Below are 15861 nucleotides of genomic sequence, written 5' to 3'. Positions count from 1 at the left end.
AAGTCTAATGTGGTAGTGAATGAGGTCTAATGTGGTAGTGAATGAGGTCTAATATGGTAGTGAATGAGGTCTAGTGTGGTCAGGGCCGGAGTGGGACACATTTTCAGCCCGGGAGTTTCATGTCCAAATCTGGCCCAAAATTATTTTTCCCTCCCAATCGGCCCAAACTAGAGACTGACATGAGCCGGCCCATCGGGAATCCTCCCGAATCTCCCGATTAGCCACTCCGGCTCTGAGTGTGGTAGTGAATGAGGTCTAATGTGGTAGTGAATGAGGTCTAATATGGTAGTGAATGAGGTCTAATGTGGTAGTGAATGAGGTCTAGTGTGGTAGTGAATGAGGTCTAATATGGTAGTGAATGAGGTCTAATGTGGTAGTGAATGAGGTTTAATGTGGTAGTGAATGAGGTCTAATGTGGTAGTGAATGAGGTCTAATGTGGTAGTGAATGAGGTCTAATGTGGTAGTGAATGAGGTCTAATGTGGTAGTGAATGAGGTCTAATGTGGTAGTGAATGAGGTCTAATATGGTAGTGAATGAGGTCTAATATGGTAGTGAATGAGGTCTAATATGGTAGTGAATGAGGTCTAATGTGGTAGTGAATGAGGTCTAATGTGGTAGTGAATGAGGTCTAATGTGGTAGTGAATGAGGTCTAATGTGGTAGTGAATGAGGTCTAATGTGGTAGTGAATGAGGTCTAATGTGGTAGTGAATGAGGTCTAATGTGGTAGTGAATGAGGTCTAATGTGGTAGTGAATGAGGTCTAATGTGGTAGTGAATGAGGTCTAATATATGATGACATGATCATCTGATAACAGATTGGCTAATGATCTGATTGGTCCCATTCTGAGCCCATGATCTGATTGGCCTGGTGTGCAGGCGTCTGCTGGCTGAGGCTGCCCTGCAGAAGCTGGAGCTAAAGACGGCGGAGCAGGCCTTCGTGCGTTGCCGTGACTACCAGGGCATCGGCTTCGTCAAGCGTCTGGGCAACCTGCAGAGCGAGGCCATGAAGCAGGCCGAGGTGGCCGCCTACTTCGGCCGCTTCGAGGAGGCCGAGAGGATGTACCTGGACATGGACCGCAGGTACGGGGCCGCAGGCAAGCCTGGCACCTCCCCCTGGGGGTGGGGTCAAGCCCAGCACCTCCAGGTCACTTTTCTTTCCTCTCTCTCTCTCTCTCTCTCTCTCTCTCTCTCTCTCTCTCTCTCTCTCTCTCTCTCTCTCTCTCAGGGACTTGGCCATCGGTCTGCGTATAAAGTTGGGCGACTGGTTCAGGGTGTTGCAGCTGTTGCGGACGGGCTCGGGCGATAGTGACGACGCCCTCCAGGAGCAGGCCTACAACGCCATCGGCGACTACTTCGCCGACAGGCAGAAATGGTACCGCCCAAACTCACGTGGCCCCCCCGTGCCCACCGGTCCTCTGGATGCTCCACTGTCTGATCACGGTGTTGGCTGTGTGTCTCAGGCTGAACGCGGTGCAGTACTACCTGCAGGGCCGCAACCAGGAGAGGCTGGCGGAGTGTTACTACATGCTGGAGGATTACGAGGGCCTGGAGAGTCTCGCCAACTCACTGCCCGAGAACCACAAGCTGCTGCCAGTGAGATCAGCCTATCTGTCCCCTGTTGATCACCCAATCTGTCCCCCATTGGTCACCCTGTCAGTGTTTTCTTGCATCTTTTCATTTCTTCATGTTGGCGTGTGTGTGTGTGTGTGTGTGTGTGTGTGTTCAGGACATCGGGCAGATGTTTGTGACGGTGGGGATGTGTGAGCAGGCGGTGAGCGCGTATCTGCGGTGCAGCCAACCCAAAGCAGCTGTTGAGACCTGCGTGCACCTCAACCAGGTAACCCCGCCTCCACTCTCTGACATCACACCCCCACCTCACATCACATTCCCCATGGCTACCACAGCTGCCCTGGAGGACTGTCAGGCCCTGCCCCCTGCCCCGCCTCCTGTCCCTCACCAGCCAGTAGATACTAGGGCTTCAGGTTTCCTGAGAGCATTTGGCTGCTTCTCGACCAGGACGGAAATTATAGGCTGGAACGCTCATGCTTGTAATGACCACTTATTATCCCAGCCTCTGTTTCCCAGCACACTCTCCATACACACGTCCATAATTATGGTGGTAAATTCCAAACTGAACATACGTCCTTTGTCCTGGTTTCTAATGTTCTGAGTCGTTAGTCCTGCATGAGTGCTGTTGATCTCACTCTTCTTGCTAAGCTGGAGATGTTGGCTGATATAGATGTTGATCCTGACCTCCTTGAGACCAGCCCCTGTCTCTTCTGACACAACACTGCTGCGTAGGGCTGGGTATTGATTCAAATTCGAACAATCGATCCGATTCCGATTCTGAAGATTAATAATCGATTTATTTCGATTTCATCGATTCGATCCAATTCGGGGTTTAGTGTTATTAAAAATGTATTTGAGCTGTTTCCTGACTGTGTAGAGAAGCAACATGTTAAAACTAGTATTATATCGATATTAAACAGCAAAGTTACTGGTAGTTGGTAGTTACTCATCGTCAACAAAGTGTGTGGTGACACTCATGTATGACTCCGTAGCCACAGATGTCCAAGTGTTGGTAGTAACGGCAACTCTCTCTGCTGACTGAATGTGGTTCTTGACGTTTTCCTTAACTGACTGGTACATGTTTGGTATCACTTCTTCCGTCAATCGCTTGCGAGATACAATTGAATAATAATGAGGTTCCGCGACTTTCATCAGGTGTCTGAAGCAATCGCTTTCAACGACAGAATAAGGTTGCATGTCTTTGCAAATGAAGCCCGCAATCGCCTCGGTTATTTTCTGAGAACGTACCGAATTAGCTGGCAGTGTCAACGAATCTCTTAGTTTTATCTGCTGTGGCTCTAGCTTGAGGTAGGGGTGATGCCGCAGCAGGTGATTTTTCAGGTTCGTAGTGTTTCCGCAATGCTTTACTTCTATTCCGCATGTTTTGCAAATGGCTTTAGTTTTGTCGAGGGTATTTGTCCCTTTTAGTTCTCTGAATCCAAATTTTTGCTAAATTGGAGCCTTGAGAGATTGTGGTGTTTTCAGATTTCCGATTTGACTATCGTCGTCACTGTCCGACGCCATGTTGTTTTAAAGTTAGTTAGACCGAGTGCACCTGTGTGAATTCAGTGATGAGGCGGGGGTAAAAGTTCACTGGGGGAAATGTAAAAAATTATTTTAATTAAAAAAATTTATCTTTAGACGTACGAATCGATTATCAGATCATCATATGTGAATCGATTCTGAACAGGAAAATCGATTTTTTCAACACAGGCCTACTGCTGCGCAACATTAGCTTGAATTACCAATGTGTATTTGAGTGTGTTTGTTTTTGGCTGTGTGTGTGTGTGTGTGTGTGTGTGTGTGTGTGTGTGTGTGTGTGTGTGTGTGTGTGTGTGTGTGTGTGTGTGTGTGTGTGTGTGTGTGTGTGTGTGTGTGTGTGTGTGTGTGTGTGTGTTTTAGTGGAATAAAGCTGTGGAACTGGCTAAGAACCACAATATGAAGGAGATCGGTCCTCTGCTGTCTAAGTACGCCACCCATCTGCTGGAGAAGAACAAAACCCTGGAGGCTGTAGAGCTGTACCGCAAGGCACATCACTTCCTGGAGGCTGCCAAGCTCATGTTTAAGGTGAGGGAGGATGGGTACATCTACGTGGGGCTCCAGGACAGTGCTACTGTGTGTGGGACACTGGTGCATGTGGGGTCCTGGGACTTTGTTACTATGTGCTCCACTGGTGAACACTGAGCTGGTCCACCTTCCCCTTGGGACAGATCGCTGATGAAGAGGCGAAGAAGAGGACCAGGCCACTGCGTGTCAAGAAGCTGTACGTGCTCGCCGCCCTGTTGGTGGAGAACTACCACGAGCAGGTCAAAAGCTCCCAGCACAGCAAAGTCAAGGGCAGGAAGTCAGAGGTACGGCTAATGGCCCACCTGAACCAGGCCCCATAAAGTCAGAGGTACGGCTAATGGCCCACCTGAACCAGGCCCCATAAAGTCAGAGGTACGGCTAATGGCCCACCTGAACCAGGCCCCATAAAGTCAGAGGTACGGCTAATGGCCCACCTGAACCAGGCCCCATAAAGTCAGAGGTTCGGCTAATGGCCCACCTGAACCAGGCCCCATAAAGTCAGAGGTTCGGCTAATGGCCCACCTGAACCAGGCCCCATAAAGTCAGAGGTTCGGCTAATGGCCCACCTGAACCAGGCCCCATAAAGTCAGAGGTACGGCTAATGGCCCACCTGAACCAGGCCCCATAAAGTCAGAGGTTCGGCTAATGGCCCACCTGAACCAGGCCCCATAAAATCAGAGGTTTGGCTAATGGCCCACCTGGACCAGGCCCCATAAAGTTTCGGCATGTCTGGCCCATTTGAGGGGACATTCGACGTCCCCCACAGACATCTCTGAGGGGAAGTAACCGTGTGGTGTGAGTGACAGGTCTGGGTCAGCGGGGGGTGAAGATCCAGTCAGTGAGGCTGTAGTTAGTGGGTGTATTTTGGATCGCTTCCGCCTGTCATCACGGTCATTAGAGAGGCTATTTGTAGTCCACTGGAGGATGTGTGTGCATGTGTGTTTGTGTGAGCGTGCATTTGTGGGTCTGTATACATATGTGTATGCATGTGTGTGTATACATACATATGTATGTGTGCCTATACATACGTTTATTTGAGCATGTATACATTTGTGCATGCATGTGTGTATGCTCACATATATGCTTGTGTTTGTGTGTATACATACATGTGCATGCGTGTAGGGCTGCAACTATCGAATATTTTTTAAATCGAGTATTCTGTCGATTTTTTTCATCGATTAATCGAGTAATCGGATAAAATCACATTTTTGTGTTTTTAACACAATAATATTGATAGTGTGTAATGCAACATGAAAGTTCTCTTAAAATGAGCAAGCAGTTGGCTGTTATTCCGCTTTAATAAGTTTAGGTGCTGAAGCATTGAGGAAGTACTGTTATGGTAGGCCCAGTGCTTAATTTGTAAATCAAACGATGCCGGAACGCAAACAGCGGCACGAGACAAGGGATCACTGAGGCCAACAATGTCACCGGATCGCACACAAAACCCAACGCTTAGCCGCACAAATGTCAAAATAACAAGCCAATCCGTTTATAAAAATTACTTTTAAATGATTTACGTGTGTTTTATAAGTGTTTTAAGTGCAGAAGTGCATTTTATGCCTAAATTCCAGCACTTTTCAAACCTGAAACACAATGCAACATTAAAATTCCTCAGGTAAATGTTCCTTCCCCTGTTTTTGAGGGGTGTTTCTTTATACTACCACATATCGTTACGGAATACACTGCACAGAATTGTGACACGTCAAGTATGAACGCTTCCGCCGTTCGCGGAGTTGCACGCTACGGTCACTCGCGAAAGTATAACTAGCTTTTAGCTTTATGGAGACGCAGAAAGGCATCGCCAAAAGGGAGAGCTCTTAGTGTGATTTAGGAAGCCTGAATGTGGATCTTGTGTTTAAAAATGTCTTTTATAGAATTATTTGTTCAATAACTATTTGTTCCGCCAGGATCCGGCTCAAATTATGCCCTGGGTAGGCCAGATCCGCAGTAAAGACACTGCACTACGTTGTCCACCTTGCGCAGCGAAAAATGGTCCGACACTTTTTGACATTTTTGCCCTTTTACGGACACCGCTATCTTCGTTTTCCGCCAAAGAATTTGCCTCGAATATTTTTTGTAATCGAATTACTCGAGTTACTCGAAGAATCGTTTCACCTCTACATGCGTGTGTGTATATACAAACATGTGCATGTGTGTGTGTATACATACGTTAGAGCTGGGCGATATGGCCCTCCAAAAAAATCTTCGATTAATTTTTTTTTAATCCGATTTTCGATTTTAATAGATTTATTTTCCTCTACTAAAAAACTACAGATGATAAAGGAATGGTAAAAAAAAGTTTTAATTTATTTTTCACTTAAATTTCCCCTTTGGGGTTAAAGTGCAAGCAGAAACAAATTGTAAACAAGTGAGAACATTCAGTAACTTTTAGAAGGTTTTCTCCAACATACTTTAAGCATTGACACAATGCAACCTCAAACTTAAAATAAATAAATAAAACACACCCTCAAAAAATAAATAGATATAAATAATTTGGTGCCCTTTAATAAAATGGAAAACAAATACAATTGAACAATTCTTGCATGTTGTACTGACAGTCACGCTGTCTACATTCTGATTAAGAACAGGGCTCCCCTCACTTTAGCCTAAATTCCAGCACTTTTCAAACCTGAAACACAATGTAACATTAAAATTCGTCAGGTAAATGTTCCTTCCACTGTTTCTTTATACTACCACAGTTTATACTTTATACTACAATAGTTGCCAGGTTCGCGTTTTCACGCCAAATTGGGCTTGTTTGGAAAATCCAGCCGCGGGTAAAAATTATGGGGTCGCGGGGTGCGGTTTTTTGGTCTACTTTTGAGTTGGGCTACCGCAGGAGTTACAAGTCAACACTAATAATGGATCGCGATATAATACTTAATTTGTCTCCATTTTACACACTCGCGAGGTGCCCGGAGCCGCGCGCTACGGTCACTCGCGAAAGTATAATCCATTGAAGCGGGTTCGGTGACCGAGGCAGAAACTGCTTAATCCAAAATATCCCGCGGAGGGAAACTTTATTGACAGCGCAACTGAATAGCACTCTTCGCTCTCTCCCTCTATCGGTTTCAAACACCTTACAGCGAGGACTTGTTTGGTCTACATCTGACGCCGCAAAACCGAACCAACTCCAGATCACGGAGCTAGTTGCTCTTTTCTTGGACACAAGTTCCGCCGTCATGTTTGTGTGTGTGTGTTTTGAGGGTGGATGGGTGGGAGGTGCTAAACTCACTGAACTACGGGAGCCCACAGTGCAGCGTCGGTGGTGAAAATTAAATCTCAGAAAATCGATTTTCTTAAAAACACATCGTCCTTAACTGTAAATTCGAATTAATAGATAATATCGATTAATCGCCCAGCTCTAACATACGTATTTCTGTGTGTGTGTACAAACATAATTTGTCCTCCGCTTTTTACCCATCTGTACAGTTAGAACACACCCACACACACTAGTGATTACTAGGGGGCTGTGGATCACACATGCCCAGAGCGGTGGGCAGCCCTAGCCTGGCACCTGGGGAGCAGTTGGGGTTAGGTGCCTTGCTCAAGGGCACTTCAGTCATGGCCTCAGGCCTGGGAATCGAACCCACGACCCTCCGGTCACAAGACCAGTTCCCTACCACGAGACCATGATTGCCAGGACTGTGTGTGTGTATATATACGTATTTCTGTGTGTGTATACATATGTATTTGTGTGTGTGTGTGTGTGTGTGTGTGTGTGTATACATGCGTATTTGTGTGTGTGTGTGTATACATACGTATGTGTGTGTGTGTGTGTGTATTCATACGTATTTGTGTGTGTGTGTGTATACATACGTATTTGTGTGTGTGTGTGTGTGTGTATTCATACGTATTTGTGTGTGTGTGTGTGTATACATACGTGTGTGTGTGTGTATTCATACGTATTTGTGTGTGTGTGTGTATACATATGTATGTGTGTGTGTGTGTGTGTGTGTATATTTGTATGTGTGTGCACACACACCTCAGGCCACGTGGGCCCTGGCCGGGCTGCTGGAGGAGGATGTGTGTGTGTCAGACACTCGTGTGGTGGAGCAGGCGTGGAGAGGAGCCGAGGCCTTTCACCTCTTCCTGCTGGCCCAGAGACAGCTGTACAACGGCATGCCTGAGGCTGCCATGAATACAGGTATACCACCACACACACACACGCACACGCGTATGTACACACACACACACACACTTACTGACTGTGCTTTTGACCTCTGTGCTAATGGCTTAGTAGGACTGTCTGCTATAAATCTCTTTCCTTTATTAGTGTTGTGTGTGCAGCAGTGACCTGTGGCTGGTTATGAACCGTACTGCTATAAACGCACTACTGTGTGCACAGAGGCTGTGTGGCCTGTGTAGGGCTTCACATGGGGTTTGTGTGAGCATTAATGATTGTCTGAGAACTCAAGAAGACATTTTAGGTGTGTTTGCATATATGTATGTGTGTGTGTGTGTGTGTGTGCGCGTGCGACACTGTGTAATACACACACCTCACAGATACACGTGGTCAGTTAACACCCTACGCTGCTGCTTATTTGTTTTGGCCTGGACCCTAACACACAGGAGGTCTGTTAGGGAACTGCGTGCACCTGTGTGTGTGTGTGTGTGTATGTGTGTGTGTGTGTGTGTGTGTGTGTGTGTGTGTGTGTGTGTGTGTGTGTTCAATCACCTGTCATGCAGATGGTGAAGATGTTCCACATCATCTTGGGCAGTGAATATACACACACACACACACATTCACACACACACACCCCCACCCAAGATAAAACAGCTTATTCATTTAGGGAATATCTTTAAATGAAACTAGAATCATAGTTTAATAAAGTTAAAATAGATATTGTGTTTGTGTCTCATTTTCCCTTTCCTCTTTTTCTTTTACTCTCTCCATCATTCTTTATATCTTCACCCATTTCCCTCTTTTCCTCACCATCTTCACATTTTTCCTCATTTGACCTGTTTCTTTCTCCTCAATCTCTGTCTCTTTTTTACTCTTTCTTTTCTTGGGTCTGACTTATCTCATCCCTCTCTTTTCCTCTCCCTTTTGTCTCTCTATTTACCCCTCTCCCAATATCACTCTCTTTCCCTCTCTTTCCTCTCTCTCTCTCTGTCTCCCCATCCCCCATTCTCTCTCTCAAGCTCTTCACCTTCGCGACTATGAAGACATCATCCCTCCGGTGGAGATCTACTCCCTGCTGGCCGTCTGCTCGTCTGCAAGCCGGGCCTTCGGGACCTGCTCCCGGGCCTTCATCAAGCTGGAGTCCCTGGAGAGCTTGTCTCCAGAGCAGAGGCAGCTCTATGAGGACCTGGCCCTTCAGATCTTCACCAAGCACAGCCCCAAAGACAAGAGCCCGCTCGACAGTGCGGACGACAGGTGACCCGCGCACACACTCCGCACCCGCCCGGGCTGTGTGTGGACTCAGAGCGTTCCTTCATTCCATCGTAGTCCTACCCCATAAACAAATACAGACACGTTTGCACTGTGCACGCTTGGATGTAACGACAGTATATCAGGAAAAAATGAAAAGGGCTTCGGCGGTCGTTTGAAGGTGGGCCTACCAACTAAAACTAGGGTGGGCTATTTGTAACTTTCCATATTGTGTTATAGTGATTTTGCGTCTAGGAGTAACTGGACAAAGTTCTCCATTTTGATGAACAGACACTTTCTGGCAGTAATGCCACAAGCTCAGTATAACCTTACGAAAGTTCCCAGCTAGAAGAGTTTGGAACCTTTAAACATTGCAAAAGCAAAAACGTTCACAAAGCACCTCTTGCCCTAAGAAATCGCCTAATTTCCACAGTTGCAACACGCGGAGACATCGAATTAGTTAATTAAAAGTGTAAGAAATTAAAGAAATTAAAAATACACACAGGTTGCAGGAGGTCGCACCACGTGGAACTGGGTTCAGGTCCGGGGTTGAAGGAGAGGGAGTAGACAGAGACGTCATATGCAGAACTTGGTTTTAGCTGGAGGTCATGCTCCCAGGAAGGAGGCGGAGAAGAGTGCTGGTCCATGTGAGTGCACTCAGGGTGATCTCCAGAGACCCCGGGACCCTCAGGTTTCTCTAGAAGCAGTGCGGAGTCTTCCCCTACCTCTTGAAAATCAAATTAATTTCACTTCAGTCCAAAAACTTCACCATAGGACGGACTGCTGGTGCTGTTCTTTAACACCACGGTTTCTATTGGCTATTCAGGGCAGACATGTGGAAATGGAAGGTTCAGGTCGTGTTTAGGCTATAACGGGAAAACGGCAGGATGTTCTCAGACGGTCATGTCTGCCCTGGGTCTCGCTCTGGGTTCGCTAGCACGGCCATGAAATGCCATCCCACCTCATTGGCTGCAACTATGCTGCAATAATGGTGCTCTGCCTTTCAATGTTCCCAGCTTTGGGGATTTGAGGTTTAAAAAAAAATGCTGTTTCACAGTTCACTCCAGAACGTTTACAGGAGGGAGTGAGGTGTAAAAACTTAGGCATGCTTTAAAAAGCCTCTTTGTAAGTCTGTCTGGACAAGTGCATGCTGGGAAATGCCGTAAATGTAGAGGACGCTTCTTTTGGTCATGCCGTTTTCTTCTGACCCCTCCCTCTCTCAGTTTGGAGGACAAGCTGCCAACGTGTGTGGTCACTGGCCGACGCATCTCCGATTACCAGTTCTGGATGTGCGGCGTGTGCAAGCACTGCGCTCACGAGCAGGACATCGCCAACCACAAATTCTGCCCTCTGTGCCACGCCCCACTGGCCTGACTCCGCCCATCCCTCCACCTTCCCGTGCCCCTCGTCCACGCCCTCCTCCTCTCTCTGTTCTTCGTCCAAGAAGAAACCCAGGACACTCACCGCCTACACTACAGTTACACTACAGTTACACCGCGGTTACACCGCAGTTAACTGACACTAAATCTGCTGGGTTTGCGAACATAAAGAAATTAGAAACGGTTTTCGAAGCCTTTGCAATGGTAATGATTTTAGAACTGAGACTGCAGCACATTTAGAAGCAGCTTGTGGCCTGTGCATGGCTGTTTTCACTGAAGATAAATGTGGGCAGGAAGCATTTCCAAGTCCTTCCCAGGATTAGTTGACTGTGGTGTAGCAGATCTGAGAGCCAAACGTTTGGTGTGGGCCTACAGTAACAGTATAGGAAGTCTCTGACTGTGTGGAGTTTGAACTGGCCTGTCACCCATCGGGCCGTATAGTCCAAGACACCAGCCTTGAATAACAAACAGTCTTGAGTCTCACTACACCCTTTGGCATCGTGGTGACAGCTCTTGCCTACATGTTTACACTTGTATGTACTGAAAGTCTTTATATTAACAAATGATAACATCCCTTTGATGTGTTACTTTATCATCTGTGTCTACTTGCATAAGAATTCTTTTTGTGGAGCACCGTTTTTAATGCAGTGTGTGTGAATGCAGCTGTTCACGCACACAGACTGTATATGCAGCTGTAATTTTCTGTATAAATTATTTTTTATTTGAGTAATAAAATTAGTTGGAAGAACAGCGAGTGGACGGGTATTGTTATGGACATAAAATGTTGCAGTCTGATTTATTTTTCTAACAAGTACATATCGTTATTTTCACTGCTCGAACCTCCGTCCCCCTAAACTCTACTGCCCCCTTGTGGTGAATGAGACTATCGGCGTGCAGACACCTGTGCCTAACCATATAATTCAGTCAAGCTGCTGGAAGGTCAAATCTGACCTAAGACCTGTAAGACTTATGCAAAATGAAAAAAAAAACCTTTTCTCGGTGTGGTGCCTAGCCCATCACACCATGCACTTGAATATTACTTTCCCATAGTCGTAAATGTGTGTTATCTTACATATGTACGATTTAACGCAGTAATAACGCACGGATAATAATCTTTATCTGCCATAATCTTTATCTGATGCGCTTTTGTCATCTGCGTTTGGAAAACCTCGACTTTAGTACATAATAAACCAAGAGCGCCGTTTTGAAGTGTGCCAGGTGGCCTGTAGGTGGCGGCGACATGTCGGCTGTGCCATCAGGGCGCACATGTCCCGCTTTGCTCACTAAGCAAAAGGAGAAAGTGCCTAGCACGCGCTTCCAGACGCCGAACCGGGTCGGTTGTCTGATGAGAGCGGACTTGTGGTCTGGATCAAAGCGTCTCTTACAACTACGGCGCTGGTCACCTTAGTTGTAAAACTACCAAGTTCCCACAAGTGGAGCAGCGTTCACTTTTTGGGGGTTGTTGGTTCTGGTTAACAGCGGGGGATTCGTCGTCGTTATTAGTTCGTAGTTTATCTTCTCTGCGTCCGGTTCTGTTCACCGACCCCCCGCGCGCGCTTACGACCGCCGTGGAGCGCGAGGGACGCGCTCGCGAGGCGCGCGCGCGAACGCGTTACCGCGGGTCAATGACGCGCAGACGCAACGCTGACCGGCGGCGCCGTTAATACGGTGTCCCACCCGCCACAGTCCGCAACGGGACATGGAGCCAACGCGGCCACTTGTACGGGGACGGGAACTGCGCTCTCTCGTGAAAGTGGCGAGAAGACGAACACGACACTGGAAACCTTCTCTGTGGAGCGGCTGCACCGGACGGATCTAAAGGTAAAAATCTTTTAAAGAACTTGATGTACAACCCACTAATTTCCCCGTGGCATCCCGAGGTATTTTTTAATTAGATATTTTGAGTACATGTTCATGGTTTCGTCTCTGTATCGGGTTTCTGTGGGCAAAAAAGGTTTCATTCAACTGCCTGTTTCCTTACTCTAACCCCTAACCATACTTTAAGAACTTAAAACCGTTAGATCAGGGCTGTGCTGCTGAGAAATTAAACTGTAGTTAACCACTGAAGAACAGTACCCAGTGGACAGGTGAGAGCAGTGTTAAAATACTCATGATGATCTGAAGAGCTTTTGTTGATCTCACCGTGAAGGATCAATATCCATTAGTGGCATCAGTTGTAGTGTTTGATTGGGAGCGGAAGATACATTTGCCCTCCCAGCGTTTTACAGTGCAAGCACACGCTGAAACGGAGGAAGTGTGGAGCTCAGCATTCAAGCTTTGGGACGTTTTTGAAAACTTTACTGTCATGTCATCGCTTGCAGCCCAAGGTGTCTTGTGTTACAGGTGATGATTTCCACACCCCGCCTCCCAGTCTCGTCCTGAAGAGTGTCTCGCTCCATCTCCCAAGCATCCGCCCCTCAAGCCCCGGGGGCGCACACCATGGTTTACGGGCAGATCCTCCACCGGACCGGTCCGGACGACAGCTTCCTGAACCTGAACGTGGGCGGCTACAAGCAGCGGGTGGCCAGGGGCGTTCTCCAATGCTTCCCCCACACACGTCTGGGGCGACTCCTTCTGTGCCGCTCGGAGGCGGCCATCTTGGAGTTGTGCGACGACTACAGCGCCGGAGAGAGCGAGTACTACTTTGACCGCAACCCACGCTTCTTCTGCTACGTGCTCAATTTCTACCACACGGGTCGGATCCACCTGATGGAGGAGCTGTGCGTGTTCAGCTTCAGCCAGGAGCTGGAGTACTGGGGCATCGGGGAGCTGAACCTGGACTCCTGCTGCAGCGGACGCTTCCATGAGCAGAAGGAAGGCGGCGGGCACGACTGGATCGAGGACGAGGCCCTGCGGCAGCACCTCCAGGACGGTTCCGAGTCCAGCACGGAGGCGTCGTCCTCGGACGACGAGGCGGAGAAGTTCGAGGGAGCCTGGTGCTGGCGGGGCCGGCGGGAGCTGTGGTTGCGTCTGGAGAACCCCACGCACTCGCGCTCGGCCAAGGTGCTGGCCCTGGTGTCGCTCGCCATGGTTCTGACCAGCATCGCCGCCATGTGTGTGCACAGCATGCCGGAGTTCCACCGCCTGGATGACAATGAGAAGCCCGTGGAGGACCCCGTGCTGGCCGCCTTCGAGACGGTCAGCGTGGTGTGGTTCACGGTGGAGTTCGCCGCCCGCCTGGCCACCACGCCGTGCTTTCGCAAGTTCGCCCGAAACGCCCTCAACCTCATCGACATGGTCTCCATCGTGCCGTTCTACGCCACGCTGCTGCTGGAGGTGGCCCAAGCCGAGGAGAGCCAGGAACTGGAGAACGTGGGGAAAGTGGTGCAGATTCTGAGACTCATGCGCGTCTTCCGCGTCCTGAAGTTGGCCCGGCACTCGGTGGGCCTGAGGTCGCTGGGCGCCACGCTCCGACACAGCTACCACGAGGTCAGCCTCCTGGTGCTCTTCCTCGCCGTGGGCATCTCCATCTTCTCTGTGCTCATCTACTTCGTGGAGAGGGACGAGGACGAGTCTGAGCTCCAGAACATCCCAGTGGGCTGGTGGTGGGCCACCATCAGCATGACCACCGTGGGTTACGGGGATACGTGTCCCGTCACCCTGGCCGGCAAGCTCGTCGGCACCCTCTGCATCATCTGCGGCCTGCTGGTGGTGGCCCTGCCCGTCAGCACTATCTTCAACAAGTTCTCCAAGTACTACGAGAGACAGAAGGCCATCGTGCTAGCGGACCAGTTCGCCGCCAAGATCAGGGGCCCCATCCCTGGACTGCTGTTCTTCGACGTGAAGGACCTCTACTCTCACGGGTCCCTCCTGGCCAGCCAGTCCTCTGGGAGCAGCGTCGCGAGTGGCGGGGACGTCTCGGACGCCTCCAGCATCCAGGACGTTGACGTCGTCTGCACGGCAGGCCTTGTGGAGACTGGCAAGGCGACGTGAACCCCTGACTAGATGATCGCATCCACGCTGGCCAATCGTAGACAAGCAGCAACGCTGAGAGCAACGTTCGCAGCTCCTCAGAGCGACTGTAGAACACGTGCCCTTAGTTTTCTGCCCAGGGACGAAACTTCAGACTGTCGTTGGGAGATCGGGACCTGTTAGTCTAGTAGAATACTCAGCTGTGAATTCTCAAAACATGAACAAAAGACATTTATGCGGAGCTCAAACGAGTCTTAAGAAGCACTTAGTTTAAAAAAATCAATAGATACAACGACACTTTCTTGGCGTCGGTTCTCAGGGTGAATAGCGACTGACCTATTTCCGTCTTCCTGTCCGACTTCCTGTTCCTGCTGCTGGGCGGGTGAGCGAGACTCCCTTGAAGGAGTCTTGCTTTGATGCACAACTCTGCACTTGGCTGTCAAATGCCGCTCACCTGTTACTCTGGACGATGACACGTCTGCACCCTAAACGGACTGGCTGCTCGTCTAATTAAAGCTCAAGTGTTGTCTCCCGCATGGGGGCTAAGAGAGACTTCTGAATATTTCATAGCTATTGACGGCCATGTTGCACTTGAAGACGGCATGTTTGTGCCCCCTCCTCTACTTTCTTCATCTGTCCATTGAAGATCTGGAAGGAATAGTGCATGAATATTTCAGAGGCTTGGAGGCAGACAGGAGAAGACGCTGATGTAATAAAGCGTTGATGGAGGCTTCCTCCACATAGCTGCTGATCACTGTACTGTCTTTGCACTGACCCAGAAAGAGGAGGTGTGACCGGTATTGTGCGTCGTCTATGCAATGCCACCTGTACTGGGCCTCTGCATGAGTGTGTATTTAACGAAAAAAAATGATATTAAAAACCTGGAAAATCAGTTGCGGACGAATGAATGTCTTTACGTTAATCTAAGAATAGTCCACAAACCACAAGCATTTACATACCAACAGGAGTTTATATAGTTAGAGTTAGATATAGGAGAACCTATATCTATATTTTCAGGCTTTGATTTATGCTGTTCCATATAAAGTGAATTTACTGTCCTTCCTGTGCAATTAGATATGCCTAATGAAAAGATCACATTAAAGATCTTTAAAGGTGTGATTCATTATAATGGCAATGACCACTAGCAACCTTTCACTCAATTCACAGGGTCAGGATGAGTTAAATCTACTTTCTGTAAACGACTGCTCGCTGCCTGCAGCAGAGACGTCCGGACAGCTGCTCTCTGAAAGCTTATGTCCACATCCCGTCCACACTTGGCTAATTAAGTCAGATGCTGCTTAATCTCAGTGAGGAGCTCTGAGGTTCAGAAGTGACAGAGGTGCCCCGAAATCTCTCCATGCGTTGCCACTCTGAGCCTTAATACTACAGGTGTTTAGAAATATTACTGTCAGTCAAGCTGTGTGTGTTGTTTCGTGGTTTAAACTATATCTGGGGATTAGGATAATAATATTTATAAGCAACCCCCCCACCTCACCCCACAGATGTGGCGATGGCCGTGAAAACTGCAGCATGGGGCCAGTGGGAGGAAGAGGAGGAAG

General features: G+C 48.5%; 2 protein-coding genes across 3 annotated transcripts in view; both read left to right on the top strand.

The window, feature by feature from the left end:
- Positions 1–11138, top strand: part of wdr35 (WD repeat domain 35) — a 26493-nt gene extending 15355 nt beyond the window's left edge. For both annotated transcript variants that reach the window (XM_076985680.1, XM_076985682.1), the window contains 9 exons: positions 878–1081; positions 1227–1373; positions 1462–1594; positions 1728–1838; positions 3473–3637; positions 3781–3921; positions 7628–7784; positions 8783–9017; positions 10235–11138. In XM_076985680.1, coding sequence (XP_076841795.1) covers positions 878–1081; positions 1227–1373; positions 1462–1594; positions 1728–1838; positions 3473–3637; positions 3781–3921; positions 7628–7784; positions 8783–9017; positions 10235–10385 — 1444 coding nt within the window. In that variant the 3' untranslated portion in view covers positions 10386–11138. The remainder of the gene's footprint in view (positions 1–877; positions 1082–1226; positions 1374–1461; positions 1595–1727; positions 1839–3472; positions 3638–3780; positions 3922–7627; positions 7785–8782; positions 9018–10234) is intronic.
- Positions 11139–11696: 558 nt separating this feature from the next.
- On the top strand, positions 11697–15174 carry kcns3a (potassium voltage-gated channel, delayed-rectifier, subfamily S, member 3a). Its single transcript, XM_076985718.1, has 2 exons — positions 11697–12211; positions 12734–15174. Exon 2 carries the CDS (start codon positions 12830–12832, stop codon positions 14321–14323), a length of 1494 nt encoding a protein of 497 aa, XP_076841833.1. The 5' UTR covers positions 11697–12211; positions 12734–12829; the 3' UTR covers positions 14324–15174.
- The last annotated feature ends 687 nt before the right edge of the window (positions 15175–15861 follow it).

The sequence above is a fragment of the Brachyhypopomus gauderio genome, unplaced genomic scaffold (assembly GCF_052324685.1).
Source record: "Brachyhypopomus gauderio isolate BG-103 unplaced genomic scaffold, BGAUD_0.2 sc43, whole genome shotgun sequence".
In the NCBI taxonomy this organism is placed as follows: Eukaryota; Metazoa; Chordata; class Actinopteri; order Gymnotiformes; family Hypopomidae; genus Brachyhypopomus; species Brachyhypopomus gauderio.
Note: the sequence above shows the minus strand (reverse complement) of the source record. Positions and strands in the feature narration are given on the sequence as shown.